This window comes from Venustampulla echinocandica (assembly GCF_003357145.1).
Source record: "Venustampulla echinocandica strain BP 5553 chromosome Unknown scaffold_1, whole genome shotgun sequence".
In the NCBI taxonomy this organism is placed as follows: Eukaryota; Fungi; Ascomycota; class Leotiomycetes; order Helotiales; family Pleuroascaceae; genus Venustampulla; species Venustampulla echinocandica.
This window is the reverse complement of record NW_022474206.1, coordinates 1,428,095-1,445,926: the sequence shown is the minus strand read 5'-3', so window position 1 is coordinate 1,445,926 and position 17,832 is coordinate 1,428,095. Positions and strand designations below refer to the sequence as shown.

Sequence of the window (17,832 nt, the reverse complement as noted above, 5' to 3'; positions counted from 1 at the left end):
TGTGGATACACTACACTACTGATGCAAGCAGCTGCAGACGCCGGTGCAATAGCAATAATTATTGAGCGATAATAATACTGCCACCGTCAGTCCGTTACCGTATGAGCGGCGACGTTTAGCGCGCTCGAGCTAAACAAGCGTCGGAGGTCAGCATTCGGGCTTCAACACCACCAGCAAATAAGGCGCCCGACTCAGCCCGCGTGGGGAGAAGCACCAAAGGTTGGGAATGGAGCCAAAGAGCCGCCCCGAGGCACTGCCAGAGTTGAAGAGGCCGCGCCAAACAAGACTTTTGGAGGATGGGTAATAGGAAAGGAGGAGTCTGCAAGTCTGCAAGTCTGCAAGACACGAGCAGAGAGAGCGAGCGAGCGAGCAAGAAGGATTCGATCAAGATGAATCGGCAGCCTCTATACTTGTTGTCCCAAACACCCAGATTCGGAAATAAATATCAACAACAACAGCAATAACAATAACAATACAGCTGCGTCACGCTTTCACGCTCTCACGTTCAGACGCAAAGTAGCTCACCTTATTATTGGGCACAATGCGAGCTCCGGCTGCTGTGGTTGTTTTTCTTCTCTGGCGCCCCTCCACTTGGCGCCGCCACGACGCTGCGCTTATCTCTCAGCTGGGACTCCTGGGGCTACTGCGCTCAGCCAACAAGCTCGAATGTGGCGGTAGCAGTGCTGGGCTGCTGAGGTTCGTGGAGATTGGGAATTGGCAATAAATACAAATGCAATAATCGAATTGATTCCAGACTCAAGAGGCAGCTGCTGCTGCGCAACGTGGTGATTATTATTGATGGTCGAGGTGACCCCGAAGTAGACGTGGACGTGGAGGGCGGGGAGGCCGCAGATAAGGTCAAGGAGGATCAGTACGTACAGTACAGTACAGTAGTAGTGGCTTATTATCTCATGAAGATATGGATATCTACAGCGTAACAGCTAAGTTGCAAGTTGCAGCTTGATAGAGCAGCGTTTCTGTTATAAATGTTTTATTTCATACTCCTCCTTGATAGCTCGCAGCTTGACAGGGCTGTCCTCTTGAATTTCCAGTTTCAAGAACAGTAGAGTCACCGCGAGATGTCCTTGTACCTGAAGTTATATGCTCGGTATTATTACCCCACCACCACCAAGGCCAGGGCCCGGATGCCCCCGGATGCCCCCGAATACCCTGAATCCCCCCCCGAAGCGACCATCAACGCATTGGAAACGTTTCGAACCCAGGCGCTGACTGACTGACTGACTGACGTAAGGCAGAAATGTACCTGTACCGTCGTAGTGCGATGTCACAAGGTACAGTGCAGGACCCTATCTAGGTACTGGACATATTCCTACTCGAACAATACTACGTACCATTGATTATCGTCATCATTAACATGCCATCATCACATCGTTATCTTTTGTACTTGTACCTATATTTGTATTCGTGTTTGTGCCTATCGTCTTGTACTCCGTACGTCGTGGCTTGTAAGACTCGGCCCTACGCGCTTTCGGGGCGCCCGATGGCGCGATGGGCCCAGAGGCACGCTGCCGGTCCAATCACCGCCACTCGATTATTAGTTGGTACTCGGCGCTCACTCTCGGAATACCAATTGATTGCAATTGCAAATACGAAAGCACTGCTACCTATGCACAGTAGCACGAAGTACCAAGTACAGGAACAAGATACTGCACGATAACAATATAATAAGATCTCGCGGGTTTCTACTTTCCATCGTGTCGCTGTTCCCAGTTTCACTTCACACCGCCGCAATATCAATCGGCAGTTGTCGCCACCATTGATTCATGCACTACAACTCTACACGTCCAGATCAATATGAACGCTCCGATTGCAGCTCCAACCCCTCGTCTCCAAGTTACCAAAGGTTGATGCGCAGTTGCAACCTCCGTCACCTTCCAAGTCAGGTCCCCGTCCTTGCAAGTTTCTTTCCCGGCGTATCCATGATTCCACGAGTCCATGATTCCATGATTCCATGGCGTTTTATGTGCCGATTCAACCGCAACATTCAAAACAACACAATCTAGGATCTTAATAATGAGGGCATCGAACACCATGATATCTGCTGGGGGGGTTACTTAGTATTCCACTACCTCGTGCCTATCTGCCTTGTGCCTACGCTATTACCTACTACCTAGAACCTAGTACCTAGTACCTACCTTAGCCTCTGTGGGTATTTCGTAGTGGAGGAAGCTCCGACGATATCTGATAATGCCATCATCTCCTCCGCTACTACAATAATTAGTTCCCGGCATCCCCACCCATGACACCATACCAGCGACACCCGCAAAACGAACCACTTTACTACGTACGATGATGCCCTGTACCAGATACGTCACCGTCGGAGTAAGTACAGGAAGTAATACTTAAAAGTTAGTGCTTCGGCTTTATACCCATCAGTTCCGCGCCCCTCCATCCCCGGCTTAAACGCCTCGGTCTTCCTAATTGGAATGCGGCGGTGTTCCGAATCTGACGGTCTCTCCCCACATGATCTGATATTGACTTTGGCGATGTCTCTGTCGGCCGATCGGCCGCTCGCGGTCGATCTTTCTGGTGGTCGTACCGACATTCAGTACCGCACACAAACGCAGTTACACACTCTTCTGTCTCATGGCCAATTACCACCACTACGCAGATAATACATATTCTCGCCTCTCCTGCGCATGATGATAAACCACACAGAACATCACACAGCTTCCTTCCTTTCTCCATTCAATTCAATTCAAACCCCTCCGCTGAATAATTCCCCGAGCCAGGGTGCAGGAAGTCGGTGTGGAATCCCCAAGGCCTCACCCAGCACGACGAAGCATCACGAAAAATAAAACACCAAACAGAACTCCTCCCGAAACCACCAAAACACGCAATTGAGAAACACATTCTCTCTCCCCCGCCCGCGCACGTGCATAGACCGCTGTGGGACGCTCCTCTTTTCCTTTTCTCTTCTCCCTGTCTTTCAGCTCTTCCAGGTCATTTTAATTGACGAGGCGTCACACGTGGCGGCCTTGTCGCGAATCCGAATTATTGCAAGTGCAGGTCGTGTCTGACAGCCTGGCAGTGTACAGAATCTGATGGATATGGGCGTTGTTGTTTGTGTTCTGGGTCTACGGTCACTTTTGGGGGGGCTTCCATTGGTGATCTGGCCATTGGGCTTATTATGTCGTTTAATTTCTCACTTGCTCAATCCGGCCAGTTTAAAACGCCATGTAGCTTGCGCCCGGCCATTATTAATATTCCCAAGCTGAGGATCCAGCCCTACCGGCCTTACCTGCAGGTATGTAAAGAAACCCAACTATTGCCAATGGATTACCTTCTCATTGGCCTCTGGCTTGTTTCGTCACCGGGCTGCAGTAGTTTCTGTGGCTTGCGGTACAGCAAAGGGCGAACGGTGGTCCCGGACATGAGTATCACAGCGTGGAGATCGGCGCACTAGCTTTATTAATCCTCAAGCTTTGGGGAGGGTGCCACGACAGCTCGATGCTGCTAGCCTGTTACATAACATGCGTGCATTAATTACATGAGAAAAAAGATATGTCTGACTTCATTCGTCAATTACAAAACTCTTACAAAACGCTTGCATCGTATCAATGCTTGAAGAACGTGGATTGTATTCCCACCTGTCTGTTTATTTAGGATTCCAACTATCAGTTGAGGTTGGAAAATAGCTGGCTCTCTTCTGTATAGAATGACCAAATGCTAAGATTTCATATCCAAAGTGTAAGTGTTCAATGTTTAGTTCATATGTTTGCCAACTACTGCCAGGTGTGTTTTGTAACTTTTGTTGCAAAGTGATTTTAATTTGCAAGAGATCCCCCGAGTTTCCTTGCCGTTGCCCCGACCTACTCGAGATTTGTTCCAGCAGTTCGTACTATCTAATGCTAAGTAATTGACCGCTCAATTTATGTAGTAATAGAGGGCGATTCTCTAGGACTAGTCTCCTCATCTCAATATGCTTCCAGCAACTATATACCAATACCCTAAAACTCATTTGTAGCCGTTACTACAGTACAATTTTCAATTAACTTAAAATCGCAACATTACTTTCCGTTACTATTTCTTCGCCTCACTTATTTCAAAGCTTCCAATTATATATATTGCAAACCACCAAATACAGCGCAGAGGACTTTCCCGGCATAATATAACTTCAATGCCATCAATTTCATATAGCTGGTCCTCAATAACTCTATCGACGTATAATCTTGTGGGCCCACCATCAACCTGCCCTGGATTTTATCTATTGTGTGTTCGAGAACAAGGTTTCAGAGCCGAGCAGTTTATCTAGTGGGCGTTTTATGTTATTGTCGAGTAGCTATTTCAAGAAACCCTCTGCGCGTGGACCAGGCTTTGGTGCAGTAAGGGTGAAAACAAAACTGGCTTATTAAAATTATCTCAATCCTAGCGATGGAGAGGTTCTCTTATGGGAGTTTCTACTGGAAAGGTTCAGGTTAGCACTTTCAGCGAACTTGCTTTCCTTTTCGTACTGCACCAACCCCCTAAGTTATTTGTCTTCTATAGACCGTGGAGCTTTTGTATACACATGTGGATTCCCTCTCTCTTCCTGCTATTGCCATTGCAAAAACCCAGCAAAGGGTGCTGCATATACATATTAGGTATACTCCTGACAAGTTGCAGTTTAAGAAAGCGAGTGCTTCACGCCCTATTATTTATACTGACTAAAAAGTATGTACGTGTATAGAATATGGAAATAAACCTACAAAAATGATGCCTATCTTTAGTTTGCGGGCGCAGCGTTTTGCAGTAGACATCAAAAACACTATGCGTAGCTATTCCACTTTGGGAAGTCTTCTTAGTTTCATATTGGGACCTCAGGGAATTAATATTGAAACCTAATTCAAAGGCGCTTCGCGGACAGAAAACTACAAAACAAGCTGACAGGAAGATCATAGGCCTTTATATCTGCTGGTCCACGACTTCCTAATCGCCTACAGTATCATGTTCTTGTAACTAATGACTTATTTTTATATTTATATATAGAAAGTAGGCCTGAAGAAGTGGAATATATTACCGCGTAATAGCTTTCTGAACGCCACGTATATTTTAGTCTTTCTAATTTGAACATTTTTCTCAAGAAAAGAGAGGACCCATGAAGGTGCATATAAAGGGGAAGTGGGAAATTAATAGAAACGTGCCCAGAAGAAAATTTCGAAGCGGGATAAACTACCTAGGTATGGTACCTATTCCTATAGCATATCTGCTTTATCTAATATGGGCGTTTCTCCATAACCGAGGCCGGAACGGAGATCATAAAGGGGCAACAAGGATATGGCCGAGGCACAGTAATTGAACTTTTCCTTCAGTGAGGATTGGAGGGATATTTAGGTAATGCAAGCTAGACTTACTTTTTTTTTATAGGTTGCCTACGGATTCTATGGATGACAGAGCACTAGACACTTATTTTTATATTACTCACTCCCAAATAGCTAAGTGAAGTAAAACATTTCCGCCAAAGGAAGGGTATCATTGCGACCATATACCTACAAACCGAGCCACCCAGCTTAGTATCCCATAAACTCCTGTAATGCATCGAGAAACTCCCAAATATCAAAAGTCTAAAGCTCTTATAATACAGCAAAGAAGACACTGCCCACAAGTAGCATCCCAAGTAGAGCTAAATTGACATGTGATGACCATGCCGCTGGTGATGCACCGGTGGTAGAAGCCTTTGGTGGTGATGGAGACGGCACTGGAGGAGGTGTTACAACAGAGATGGTCGTGATCGTAGTATCGGAGGGCAAAGGAAGGCTAGGCGTTGTTGAGTTCCAACCAACAAAGTTAGCGGTGATTGTTGGGAGAGAACCCGATCCAGTGCCAGTGCCCTGAGCAATAGACGAGTGAGGTGCGGTCCAGGTAACAGTTTGGTTGGAAGAGTTGCCACCGTGACATCCACATGCATCTGTACTTGATGCAGTCACATATTTCGTGATTGTAGTAGGGGAGTCGGCCGTACAATCAGATTGTGCGGCCTGCCTGTTGCCCTTCTCGTACCAGAGCGTTGAAAGGGATCCTTTCTGACGGTCTATAAGATGGAATGCTGCGTGGTGTAAGGTAATGAACGATTTCAGGAGAAGGCGGGGAGAGACTGACTACCACTACAAGTCTTACCGCCATCCCCGGCGCAGAACTTGCAAAATGTGTTGTTTCTGTTTTAATTAGGATATTGATGAGATTATGCAGTAAGGAAGACCAACCCATCTATTGAGGCTGTTAGCTGATAATTCGACAAAGCAACGAGTGGAAGCATGCCTACCTTGAGAACTCCAATGGGCCCTATACAATTTCCCAGGCAGGGCATTTGTAAATGCGACCGCGGAAGCTGTAGTTCAGTTAGCTTGCAGCTTCCGACTGAACGCAGAATCCATACCAAGTACAGGCGTAGCGCCACTGGGCGTCGTGCTACAATTGAGGAAGACCTCTGGGAGTTCCACCGCCGAGGTCCATTGAACTATTGCCCTATCGCCATCGGCAAAAGTGTGACTCTTGCCAGGCGTTGGATATGTAAACTCGAACGAGGCTACTTGAGAAGCGAATATCGCTGCCAAGGGGAGTAATGATTGGAGATATGGAGCCATTTTGACGTGATGTATGAAAGTAAACCAATGAAAATACGGCTTTAAAACAGAGAGGAGGAAAGGGAGGGTATGAATACAGTGGACAGATGGCCAAGGAAACCTGTCTTGTCTTATGTATATATGTGTGTATCACCGCTGCCTACCTGCTTGTGAGGAATATGCGTGGCTGACGGCAGACAGCCCTATCTATGGAACAGTCAGCCCAGTACCTGACATGACTGCTCTATTCCAGGATCCTTCGCGGATGATCTACTCGGTAATCCCTGGAGGATAACAGTTGGTGAAAAGCCATGCCTCGCGCAGGTTGCGTGTCCTGGAGAAACCAACAGTGAAGTTGTACGGCACAAGGCGACTGCTGGAGTGAGTGTGGCTGTACTCTGATTACGCAGTTGTAGGATCCACGACCTCGAAATAGCATGAAACGCGAACACCGCGCCGACCTAGCCAACTAGCTGCGGCTCGCTCTGGTGACATAATTCACAGCTGCTCACATTCTGAGGAGCAGATGATTCGTTATATATGAAGCAAGTATACGAAGTCAAATGATAATAAGACGAGGAGGTGGAGATGCAGATGGAGAAAAAGGCGAAGGGACTGCGAAGTAGAGGGCAAGTAGAGGGCGCAGGCGAGGAAATAAGGGGCATTTGCGACCGACAGACCGACCCCACCAACTGTTGTCAGCCCCGCGTTGGTCTGTCGTGCTGTATTATAACTTGTCAACACGTACGAAGTACAACATCATACATTCGTGCCACTCCTCCACAACAGGCTCAGCCTCAACCTCAAATGCCTCCTATCCCCCCGTCCCCAACGCCGCGGATTGTTATCTACTATCAAACACAACACCATCCCGATGGCACGCCTTGCTCCATCCTCCCCATTATAACACAGCCCAACATCGCCGTCACCCACGTTAACCTCGCCGCAATCCACCTCAATGACCCCCCAGGACACATAACTCTGGTCAGCTAAACGGTCATCGGCCGCTTGCTCTTGGGAATCCGCAGCTCACCAATGTGTAGAACGATCATGTCCCTTCCGACCCCCGATATATTACGCTCTGGGCTGAGCTTCAGGTTCTCCAGGCGTCAGGCGTCAAGGTCCTAGGTATGTTGGGCGGGGCGGCCAAAGGCTCATTTACACGGCTCGACCTCGATGAGGCTACATTCGAAGAATATTACTGTCCCCTACGAGATCTTATCAGACAACGCGGACTCGATGGATTGGATCTAGATGTGGAAGAGCCAATGACTCTCGCGGGAATAATACGGCTAATTGATAGACTAAAGAGCGATTTTGGTCAAGATTTTATCATCACACTGGCGCCTGTTGCTGCTGCACTCATATCAGACAATCCGGAGCATAATCTGAGCGGCTTCAATTATGAGGCGTTGGAGGTGATGAGGGGCAAGCAGATTGCCTGGTACAATACACAGTTTTATTGCGGTTGGGGCGACGTCAGCAGGACTGATGGCTACGATTTCATGATCGCAAGAGGGTATCCAGCTGAGAAGATTGTTATTGGGATGGTAACGAATCCCGGAAATGGCAGTGGCTGGGTCCCATTTGAGATGCTTCAAGAAGTTTTGATTACTCTCAAGTCGAGATACCCCGGGTTTGGCGGTGTTATGGGGTGGGAATACTTCAATTCCCTGCCAGGTGACCGAGAAAGGCCGTGGGAATGGTCAGAATTCATGACTAAAAATCTAAGGGATGGGTTCCCAACTGCAACTTCTGCCGCTGCGAACTCTGGTGCAAGCGCGAGTGCTCTTCAAAACAAGCAAAATCCATTCTTATTCGCGGATCAAGATCCGAAGGCTGAGAAGGAGGAGGCTCCTCTGCCGAAACAATTTGCTTACTACTCTGACAGCAACACCGAAGTATAGCGCCAGTTCACTGCGATTATCTGCCTTTGAAAGTTAGCACGCCAACTGATATACCCAGGCGAATGTGGGTTATTTTCTACCTCCACCAGCGCGGCATACGAAATGATCGTAGAGGCACGGTATGATAGAGGACAGCCATATAGAAAGCGATATCTATGAAGAATATTTATAGAGAAAATGACATCTGGCTATTTATCTGAAGTTTTATATAGACTTTAACTCGTTAGTCAGGAGACAACGTCAATACAAACCCCCTCCAGTCATTTTTGCATGTATCGAAAGCTACCAGTCATTTCATTGCCCTATCAACCTCTAGATCTCCCGCATAACCCATACCTATTCCCATTTTCTAAGAGCTATTCTAATTTTGGCAAACAGCCTCGGTGTCCTTGTTCACTGTTCCCGCGTATATGCCTACTTTTTCGATGAGCCCCAAGAACGCGTATCCCGATTCCCATCCTGGGTTCAATAGTAGGCGCCGGTAGCCCTAAATGCGTGGCGATCGCCATGGTTATAGCCCTGGAAATAAGAATAGTATTGTCCTGAACATTAATCGTGTAATTGCAGCGAGGAGAGGGAAGTTGAAGTTAAAGGAAATACACCTTTTGTAAAATTGTAGTAAAAGCCCTTTATATTAATGAAAACCGTCTGGTTGACTAGAGGCCGTAAGGGGTTTCCTATTTAGGGGGTATAAACTCCCACAATGAGCAGCCAATGTACTTTTGGATATGCAAACGCTCCAAATCCAACTCCCGCATTTTACATTTTGAATAACGGCATCTAACCTCGCTTTAAGAGAGCAATTTCCCGCTCCATGACACCGCATTTCTCACAATCAGCTCTCCCACTTCTTCGCCTCCAGCCCCTCAGGAGGCTTAGTCTCAAAAGTACGGCTTCCAACGTCGCCCCAGGAAGTACTCAAGGACGTTCCATTGCTCTCCTGGAAGCTCTTGACCATAGCTCTGCGCGTATCGGGGTCCGCATCTTTGTATAGCTTCTTGAAAAAACCGTTGACCTCATCATCTTCCTCGATCTCATCATCCTTTTCGTCGCCTAGGACTTTCTCCCAATTCTTAGGTCCCGTGCGAGAGGATGTTGGGTATGCGGGTGCAGTGGTAGTTTCGGTTTGGGGTTTGGTAGCTGCGGCAGGAGTCTTGTCGGTTGAAGGTGTGGATTGGATGTTTTCTGTGCCTTCAAGTGACGACCACTTTGGACCGGGAGTAGATTTCTGAAGGACAATTTCCACCTTATGGGGCGTAACTCTGAAGGAGGATTTGGCGGGGTCGATTCTGGAGAATAGGGGGTTTAAGGAAAAGTTGTAGGTGGAGCCTGGCGCGAGAAGCGGAAAGTTGACATCGAGCTATCTAATTGTCAGTCTTTAAAACAAAGGTAATAGGGGTATTATAGACGTACAGATCCTTCCTCGAAAGTAACCTCAACCGATTCCTTAGGAAGCCCTTTCGCCAGGATCTCAATCGTAACAGCACTGGTCGACTGATACCACTCATGTCTAATATCCTTTGCTGTTTGGGTCCGGGTCTGTGTCGCTGCTACTGCAGGAGCAGGAGCTTTGGCCTGCTTCGCAACACTGTCCTTGTTCTCCTTAACGCCCTTGTTCTGCTCACCAGTATTGACTTGTTCGACCTTGTCCGGGATCTCCTTCACGGTTGTTTTGTTACATTCCGCATCATCACCCCCAGCGTCCTCATAATCCTGCTTTATCTTCGCTAGCCAAATTGTGAGTCCTTTCTCCTTCTCATTATACTTATTGCACCAATTCAGACACAGCCTTGCATCCCCGAAGCGTCCTAGACCATGGAGTGCGACGGCTCGGCGGAACTGCGAGGTGCCGATCAGTTCACGCCTGGATCGCGAGACCGCAGCGAGAACTGCATTATCTGCATCTGCCAGTGCGAGATCATATTCCTTGATGCGTTGATAGGCTGTAGATCGCTGGATCAACCAAAGTGGTGATTGGGAGCTCTTGAGGGCGGCCGTAAGGTGGGTGACTGCAGCGGGGTAGTCGCCTTTATCGAGCGCGGTTTTGCCTCTGGCGGCGTCGGAAGCCATCGTAATAGTGGTGTATGCGGTCTATCTCAATATTGAAGATGAAAATAGAGTACGTGGTAGGTTGGGAGTTTGGGAGTTGGGAGATTGATCGTGCAGTGGCAGGACCGGTCCTCGAGTACGGAAGCACATGTGAGATTGTTGGTGGGGAAGCTTTTGGGAGCTTCCAACACTAGGCTCAGCCTTATAATTCTGCCACCGCTTTGCTATTTGCCAGGAAACCATGCCATAGTTTACCTAGCACGGAGCAATGGAACCGTTTGTACCGTGTCTTATAAAGGGGAAACATCAAGTTAATAAACCCAAATCAAACCACGATTATAAGTACTTATGATCTAAAGCAAATCGGGTACTTCATTACATTAAATATATTAAATTTACACTATTATACCAATGCAGTGTCGCCGTAGCGCTTAGCAAATATTCCTAGCGCTTTCATTGGGAATATGAACTTATAGTTCGGATATGAGATCATGCAGCTCTTATTGAAAACACCTTCAATTGCCTCCTGCAGCCATTCTCCATTCGGTTGTTGCCTACTCATTATAAGTTTGAGGCCCTTTTCGATAGGTGTGCGATCCGGATAATTGGCTTCGAGCAAGGCAATGCAAGCCCAGGCCGTCATGACGACCTGAGAGCCGGTGGGATGCTCGGTATAAATGGATCGTTCGCAAGACTTGTATTGGTTAGCATTGCATAGTTTGAATGGAATAAGGACAACGTACCCGGTAGCTCTCAGACCACCCACCATCGACTCTTTGCTTAGAAATGAGGAAATCGCAACCTTGCCGTACATCCGCACTGTTCTCGTAAGTCTCGCCGATACTGGCAAGACTCTCGAGAGCGAACATTGAAGCATAGGTGAAGCATATTCCCCAGCTACCGTACCAGCTACCATCGGGGAACTGAGCGTTGCGAATATATTCAATAGCTCTACCCTTAAAAGACTTGATGTCTGCAGCTCGGTAATCAGGGTAATATTTGGTAAACAGCGAGAGTGCTGTCACGACTGCTGTTGTGCATTCTGGATAGTCATATTCGATCATAATCCTTCCAAAGACTTCTGCGGCATTCAGCATTTCCAGCCTTTCGGAGCCACGTGTTGGCTCATATGATGCACAGCCGCCAGATTTGTTCTGATACGTAAGCAACGTATCAATTGCATCGAAAATTCGTTGATCGTCTAGAAGCTTAGGGTATCCAGGAAGCCTCTGCAGAAGCAAGACAGCTTTGAGCGCCTCTGAGATGCAGTCACTCACCGCATATCCTTGATCCCTAGTGCTGAAAGCCCAGGCACCTTTACGTTGCTGTCTATAGCACAGGGCTTGATCATCGACATTTTCCCGAATCTGCTGATCGTCAAGAAATTCCAACGCTCTGGTCAGCATGGGTCGCCATTTCGGGTCCTCAGCGAGGCCGGCATCCATGACAGTTTGGATCAAAAAGGCAGTATCCCAGGATTGAACACCATTTGTGCCATTCATCAACATGCCCTCATCTTTAACCCATAGGAAGTCTGCCATTCTTTCTCGATGCCGTCGCACAGAATATGAGTTTGGCCCTTCTCGGATATAACAACAGAGGAGATTCATTGGACCATTTACAGGACCGAGATTCGCAAAATCCGTGTTCTTGTCTTCCATCTGAATGAGTTTGAATACCCAATCCTCGGCGGACTTTGCCAAAGACTCAGTTCTGAAATATGGATAGATATTGACGAGGAACCAGTTGGCCAGTTTTAGCAGCCATGTTTTCGGATGGTAATTGTCTTTCTCGTATATGCTGTTGCGATGGGCACCCCAATCGACTGTGCTGTAGGATTCATGGAAAAGCTCTTCGCGCAATTGAAGTATCAAGGGAGTTGGTTTGTAACTCCAACGTTTCGACCAGACAAAGGACATGGGGAGGAACACCATGCGCATATGAATCCACCATCTCCAAGGCGCGAAGGGCACCCAGTCAGGAAGAAGCCAGAACTCGGGAGGCACAGGGTTAACAATATCCCATTGACAGACGCCGAGCACACTGAGCCAGAACTTAGTCCAGTGGGGGCCGTTCTGGGCCCCTCCCATCTTGTGTAGAGTTCCCCTGGCTTTGATCATTCTCGGGTCCTCTTCACTAACGCCGACGAGACGCAATACCGTATAGTTCATAGCGGTGCCAAACACTGTGCTTTCTCCTTCAATATGCAGTCCCCATCCTCCATCGTCGGGATTGGCACGAGCGAAGAGGTAGTTCTTGATTTCGGTTGCGATGTGATCAGGAATTGGAGTTTCAGTAACAACCCACGTTATGACCAACCCAGGGAGCAAAAACATCGGTCCGCCATACTCGCACGCCCAATTGCCTGGGGGGAGTTGGAGATGCTGGAAGAATCCGAGTCCGTTCTTCACCGCATCAAGCGGGGTTTTGGCAGGTGGGAGATCTGGCAGGTCCTGGAGATGGCATGTTAGTAGAGATTCTGGAGCAAGGCGAGTGGTTTATGTTTTATACGTACTGTGGGAAGGCCTAAGAAATATTTGTCGGCAGTGGTTTGGGGCCATTCCTTAGCATCCTCATCGTCATCAAGATAATGCCACGTATGTCTACCTTTCTCATCCAGCATGCGCCATCGTGTGTAATCCGTCCGTTCCTGTAGTCGGGGTTTCTTGTAGCCCGTCGAGTTAGGGGCAGGGTCGTCCGACTCAGGCTCTAGAGGCCGTTTCTCCCCAGAATTGGCGTAACTGTTGCCAGTACTAGTGGCCGGTTCCGTTCCCTTCACAGATCCACCTGACCGCGCCATTGCTGTGAGTCGATGGTATAAATGTGAACCAGACAATTGCAGTTGGAGAAAGGCGCGTGGCCGGTGTGTAAACAGTGTTGAGCGTACAAGTACTTCGTACTACGTCGTACATACAGATCAATAATCACATGCAGGAACCAGTGGCACGGTTCAGGGGTAACGCACTGGATACGAGCACGAGTACGAGTACGAAGTACCCAAGCTCCTCTGGAGTCACGAGACTTGAGTCTTGGCCAACACTGGAGAAATTGATACACAACACCAATACCATGAGCTCCTTTTAATAAGGCATATAATGGATTACAGGCCCCCTCCTCCTCCTTCTGGGAGAGCCGGTCTGCAACCCGGATTTGGCTTGCCGGAAGATTTGCTTTCTCACTTACCAAACAGGGAACTTACATATAATGGATATACTGGTACTTGGTCGAAACTCGACCATCCCGTTAGTCTTTGTTCTACACCGCCGCCAGGGTTTACCTTCCAGAAGTCGAAGTCCGCTGCCGATAGCTGCAACCAACCCGGAGCTGTCATTTCCCGAATTGAAGATGTCTTCGAGGCTATGACAGACTGCATTATCGGCGAGAAGAACGAACTTGTCATCCAGCTGAAAAGTCGCAGTAGAACTAAGCCCCAGGCAGATGATTCTGGAGCTACAGCTGCAAAGAAGCAATCGAACCTAGAATTACGAGCTATTACTTTCCCTAGCAGATCACCCCAGGAGGCATGGAAATTTAGTAGGTGTATGTGATATGGCCTGGGTTGGAACGACTACTTATGTGAAGTAGCTGCCCTGCTCCGGATTCTTGAGCTTTGCCATGAAGCACTTGTCACAGGAACTGTTACCACAAAAAGGTTTATATCCATATATTTCCCTGGTCTTGATCATTGCATTCATCCATGGCCCTTCATTTACCAAACCTATCATCATAGTTTCGTCATTCTCTCCCTCCTAATTCGGTCCCTCTCCTTCATTATCTTTGCTTAACATTCCGTATCATGATAGGATTACTGATATGAGGATATCCCTCTAGGGATATATATTATCGAGACCCAGAACTATTCATGAAGCAGGCTGTAGTTGACCGTTACGTCAATGATCTTGCGTATACACTAGGAGTTCAGCGTGATGCCCTGAATGTGGTATGTCCTCATGTGATATACGACCTAGTATATATAATATACTAGCTCTAACATACTTCCCATAGGTCGCGGCTGCTAAAGGCCTCGTGGTTGGCCCCTTTACAATAACTAAAAATGACAACTCGGTCGTTGATTATGGCTTGGAGCATGAGGTTCGATTGTTCCCTGTGCCCTTAACGATTGATTATGGCCTCATGGGATCAGGGTGTGTTGGTACCGAGTTCGAAGCAGATTGAGGATATTCAGTTTCGTAATGTCCATTGGATTCTCGTTGTTGAAAAAGAAGTATGGCTGAGCAACTCATATGACGGCAGCTGGCTAACGATAGAAGGCCACATTCCGCACACTGGCAGCAAGCGAATATTGGATGCGTTCAATAACAGGTCCAGGTATCATCATCACGGTATTATTTCCAACAACTTAGCCAGTAGCCAGACTGACCTATTCCCCAGGCAAAAGGGTATCCAGACATCCAGACACGGCAGTTTCTCCATCTCCTTTTCATCCAGAAGCTAGATATCCCAATCTACGCCCTCGTTGATTTTGATCCTGATGGAATCGGGATAATGTCCACTTATAAACATGGTTCCATGGCACTTGCCCACGAATCGGCGAACCTCTCTACACCTTCAATCAAGTGGCTCGGTGTCCGAAGCTCAGACTTCCTACAAACTAGCAGTGATGTCCAAGGATTGCTGAAACTATCAGCGAGAGACCGAAGAGTTGCCACGAAAATGCTGGAGAAAGGGATATTTAAGGAGGATGGAAGTGAAGTAGAGTGGAGGAGGGAGTTGCAGGTTATGCTAATGTTGAATGTGAAGGCCGAGATACAGATTCTGGGGAACGCAGAGAAATTGGGGGAGTGGCTTGATAGAAATTTGCTTGAAGGGAGTCGGTCGATATAGAAGGCCTCCACGATACCTATTTGCTCGATAGCTTTCGTGCTAAAATAAATTAGGGAATTGAAGACCTCTGCACGGCACAAGGGAAGTGTTCGGATAGGCCGGCTCAATCGTAAAAATTCCTATACGATGAGCACCCGCCAATACATTTATATGCACATGATACCGAGTAAGTTTGAAAAGCTGTCTCCTTCGGATTAATGGGTTCGTTACTTAAGAATAACTACCGCTATTAGTGCTGGTGAGCGCTATAAACCAATTATGGAATGCCTTAACTCCACCAAAACCCAATTCTCAGGAACGCCTTTCATAGCCAATGTCGTGATTACCCGCTCATGCCTTCGTCTCCCTAAGCCGCAATCAATCATTCACGCCTCCTCATAACCAAATTATGCACCACGCTACAGCCCAAGCATCCGCTTACAACTCTCCCTTACTCGACGTTCGTACTCCGGCCGCCGCTCTCGCCACATCTTCGCAGCCTCCACATTTGCAGGACTCTCATCGTTTGGCTCCGCAAGCATGCTCATCACACTGATCAAGATTTTCTCCACGCTCTGTATGGGTGACCACCGTTCGGAGGCATGCTCATAGTGGTTTGGGTCGTCTCCTGGTGGGTGCAGGATGCTGATGCAAACCAGGCCGCTGGGGTAGACTATCATTCGCATATTTGAATTAGCACATAGTTTATCTACATAAAGAGCTCCAGTTCTTGAAATAGGGAATAGACTTACCATTCGGATGCCATACCTCGCCAAGAAATCGCATACTCGGCGGCGCGAGCGGGTAATCCTTAGGGAACTTTAATTCAGCGGGGAAAATACCCCCTTCAAATGGTGTCCCCTCTGGGCCTTGAATTAATGCTTCCCAGTAGAGAAGATCATCTTCGGAGACGGGACCGGCGGTGATGCCTTCTGGGGGGTTGTTGGTTAGGGCGCGGTATTCTTGGAGAAGGCGCCGTTGGGCAGTTGCTGATGCCATAGTGGTGGAAAGGGAGAGAGTGTCGGCCTTATGTCGAGGCTGTGGTATGTAAATTTATATTTGTATTTGTGTTTGTGTCCTGGGAGAGATGTTGAGATGAGCGCGAGGTGTTGAATGAGAGGCTCGAGTCTGGGGTGCTGGATGAGACGGCGCCCGAGGAATTGCCGGGCCGTGGTCAAAGAGCACTTTGTAACCCCTCGGCCCCTCTATTCGTCATCGTCAATTGGATTTCTATACTTCCATTGCAACTCAATTATACCTCAGTCCCTGTATTACTCTTTCCAATCCATAACTTCCAACCTATAAATCGCTGCCATACCAGAGATTCGTTCCATATCCATAAAATCCTAACCCCCACCATGGCCGAAATCAAACCCCTCCGGGTTGGCTTCGTGCCAGAACACTTTTCTACACCCCTCCATTACGCACAGAAATACTTTGGTCTCACCGCAGAGTTGATCCCCTTTCCTTCCGGCACAGGGCATATGATTACATCTCTGCGCGCCGGGGAAATCGATGTCGGCATTGGACTGACGGAGGGATGGGTTGCTGGGCTGGGAAAGGAGGATTTAGAAGGGGATGGAGGATATAAGATTGCGGGGACATATGTTGAGACGCCTTTATGTATGGCTCGATTTCCCCCATCATTTACATTTTAATCCCAATGTGTGCATTTTCCATTGCGTGAAGATGCAGATCTAATCTCCCCCTTAGAATCAGCAGCTAACACGTACATACTTCCAGGCTGGGCCATATCAACGGGCTCCTCCCGCTCAGAAATAACATCCATTCCCTCCCTCCAAACCCACAACAAGATCGGTGTTTCCCGCATTGGAAGCGGCTCCTACGTAATGGGCTTTGTCCTCGCGGACTCCCAAGGCTGGCTCACAACCGGCTCCTCCCCCTTCCAAGTCACCCCCCTCCAAACATTCGCCAACCTCCGCAAAGCCGTCAACGATGGCACAGCCGACTTCTTCATGTGGGAACATTTCACCTCCAAACGCTACTACGATAACGGCGAGATTAAGAGGATAGGAGAGATATATACACCCTGGCCGAGTTGGCAGATCGTCGCCTCGACCTCGTTGTCGAAAACCGGGGAGGATTCGAGGCTGGATGACCTGTTTGGGAAGCTCGATCAGGGCATTTCATATTTTGGGAAGAATCCCGAGGAGAGTGTGAAATATATTAGTACAGAGTTGGATTATAGCGAGGCGGACGCGAGGGAATGGTTGAAGACGGTACAGTTTTCGGGCACGACGAAAGGCGTGGATATGGCTGTAGTGAAGAACACCATGGCGGTTTTGCGGAAAGCGGGCGTACTAGGTGAAGAAGGGAAGGGGATGAGGGCTGAGGAGATGGTGGCGACGAGAAAAGGGGCCCAGGCACCTGCGGGTAAGATATATGATGAGGCCCAATGAACTCAATATTCGGAATGAGATGGTGGATTCGAAATTTCTATTTACACAAGACTTATAAATAGATGCTAC

The 17,832-nt window shown here is 48.0% G+C and overlaps 7 protein-coding genes across 7 annotated transcripts; 3 read left to right on the top strand and 4 right to left on the bottom strand.

Annotated features, from left to right (window-relative positions):
• Window positions 1-5,573: 5,573 nt before the first annotated feature.
• BP5553_03025 (uncharacterized protein) lies at window positions 5,574-6,584 on the bottom strand (the record flags this gene model as incomplete). The annotated part of the gene is made up of 5 exons (XM_032011648.1): window positions 5,574-6,046; window positions 6,100-6,155; window positions 6,204-6,207; window positions 6,263-6,328; window positions 6,377-6,584. The coding sequence occupies 5 exons, from the start codon at window positions 6,582-6,584 to the stop codon at window positions 5,574-5,576; spliced, it is 807 nt and encodes a 268-aa protein (XP_031871341.1).
• A 786-nt stretch (window positions 6,585-7,370) lies between these two features.
• BP5553_03024 (Chitinase) lies at window positions 7,371-8,470 on the top strand (the record flags this gene model as incomplete). Its single annotated transcript, XM_032011647.1, has 2 exons — window positions 7,371-7,547; window positions 7,607-8,470. The coding sequence occupies 2 exons, from the start codon at window positions 7,371-7,373 to the stop codon at window positions 8,468-8,470; spliced, it is 1,041 nt and encodes a 346-aa protein (XP_031871340.1).
• An 835-nt stretch (window positions 8,471-9,305) lies between these two features.
• BP5553_03023 (Uncharacterized protein) lies at window positions 9,306-10,540 on the bottom strand (the record flags this gene model as incomplete). Its single annotated transcript, XM_032011646.1, has 2 exons — window positions 9,306-9,830; window positions 9,884-10,540. The coding sequence occupies 2 exons, from the start codon at window positions 10,538-10,540 to the stop codon at window positions 9,306-9,308; spliced, it is 1,182 nt and encodes a 393-aa protein (XP_031871339.1).
• Window positions 10,541-10,922: 382 nt separating this feature from the next.
• Window positions 10,923-13,319, bottom strand: BP5553_03022 (Terpene cyclase family member; the record flags this gene model as incomplete). Its single annotated transcript, XM_032011645.1, has 3 exons — window positions 10,923-11,213; window positions 11,263-12,972; window positions 13,035-13,319. The coding sequence occupies 3 exons, from the start codon at window positions 13,317-13,319 to the stop codon at window positions 10,923-10,925; spliced, it is 2,286 nt and encodes a 761-aa protein (XP_031871338.1).
• A 295-nt stretch (window positions 13,320-13,614) lies between these two features.
• BP5553_03021 (uncharacterized protein) lies at window positions 13,615-15,364 on the top strand (the record flags this gene model as incomplete). Its single annotated transcript, XM_032011644.1, has 6 exons — window positions 13,615-14,053; window positions 14,105-14,171; window positions 14,351-14,459; window positions 14,525-14,668; window positions 14,791-14,862; window positions 14,912-15,364. 6 exons carry the CDS (start codon window positions 13,615-13,617, stop codon window positions 15,362-15,364), a joined length of 1,284 nt encoding a protein of 427 aa, XP_031871337.1.
• Window positions 15,365-15,762: 398 nt separating this feature from the next.
• BP5553_03020 (putative ubiquitin-conjugating enzyme ubcP3) lies at window positions 15,763-16,342 on the bottom strand (the record flags this gene model as incomplete). Its single annotated transcript, XM_032011643.1, has 2 exons — window positions 15,763-16,016; window positions 16,096-16,342. 2 exons carry the CDS (start codon window positions 16,340-16,342, stop codon window positions 15,763-15,765), a joined length of 501 nt encoding a protein of 166 aa, XP_031871336.1.
• A 359-nt stretch (window positions 16,343-16,701) lies between these two features.
• Window positions 16,702-17,763, top strand: BP5553_03019 (Uncharacterized protein; the record flags this gene model as incomplete). Its single annotated transcript, XM_032011642.1, has 2 exons — window positions 16,702-16,966; window positions 17,087-17,763. The coding sequence occupies 2 exons, from the start codon at window positions 16,702-16,704 to the stop codon at window positions 17,761-17,763; spliced, it is 942 nt and encodes a 313-aa protein (XP_031871335.1).
• Window positions 17,764-17,832: the final 69 nt, after the last annotated feature.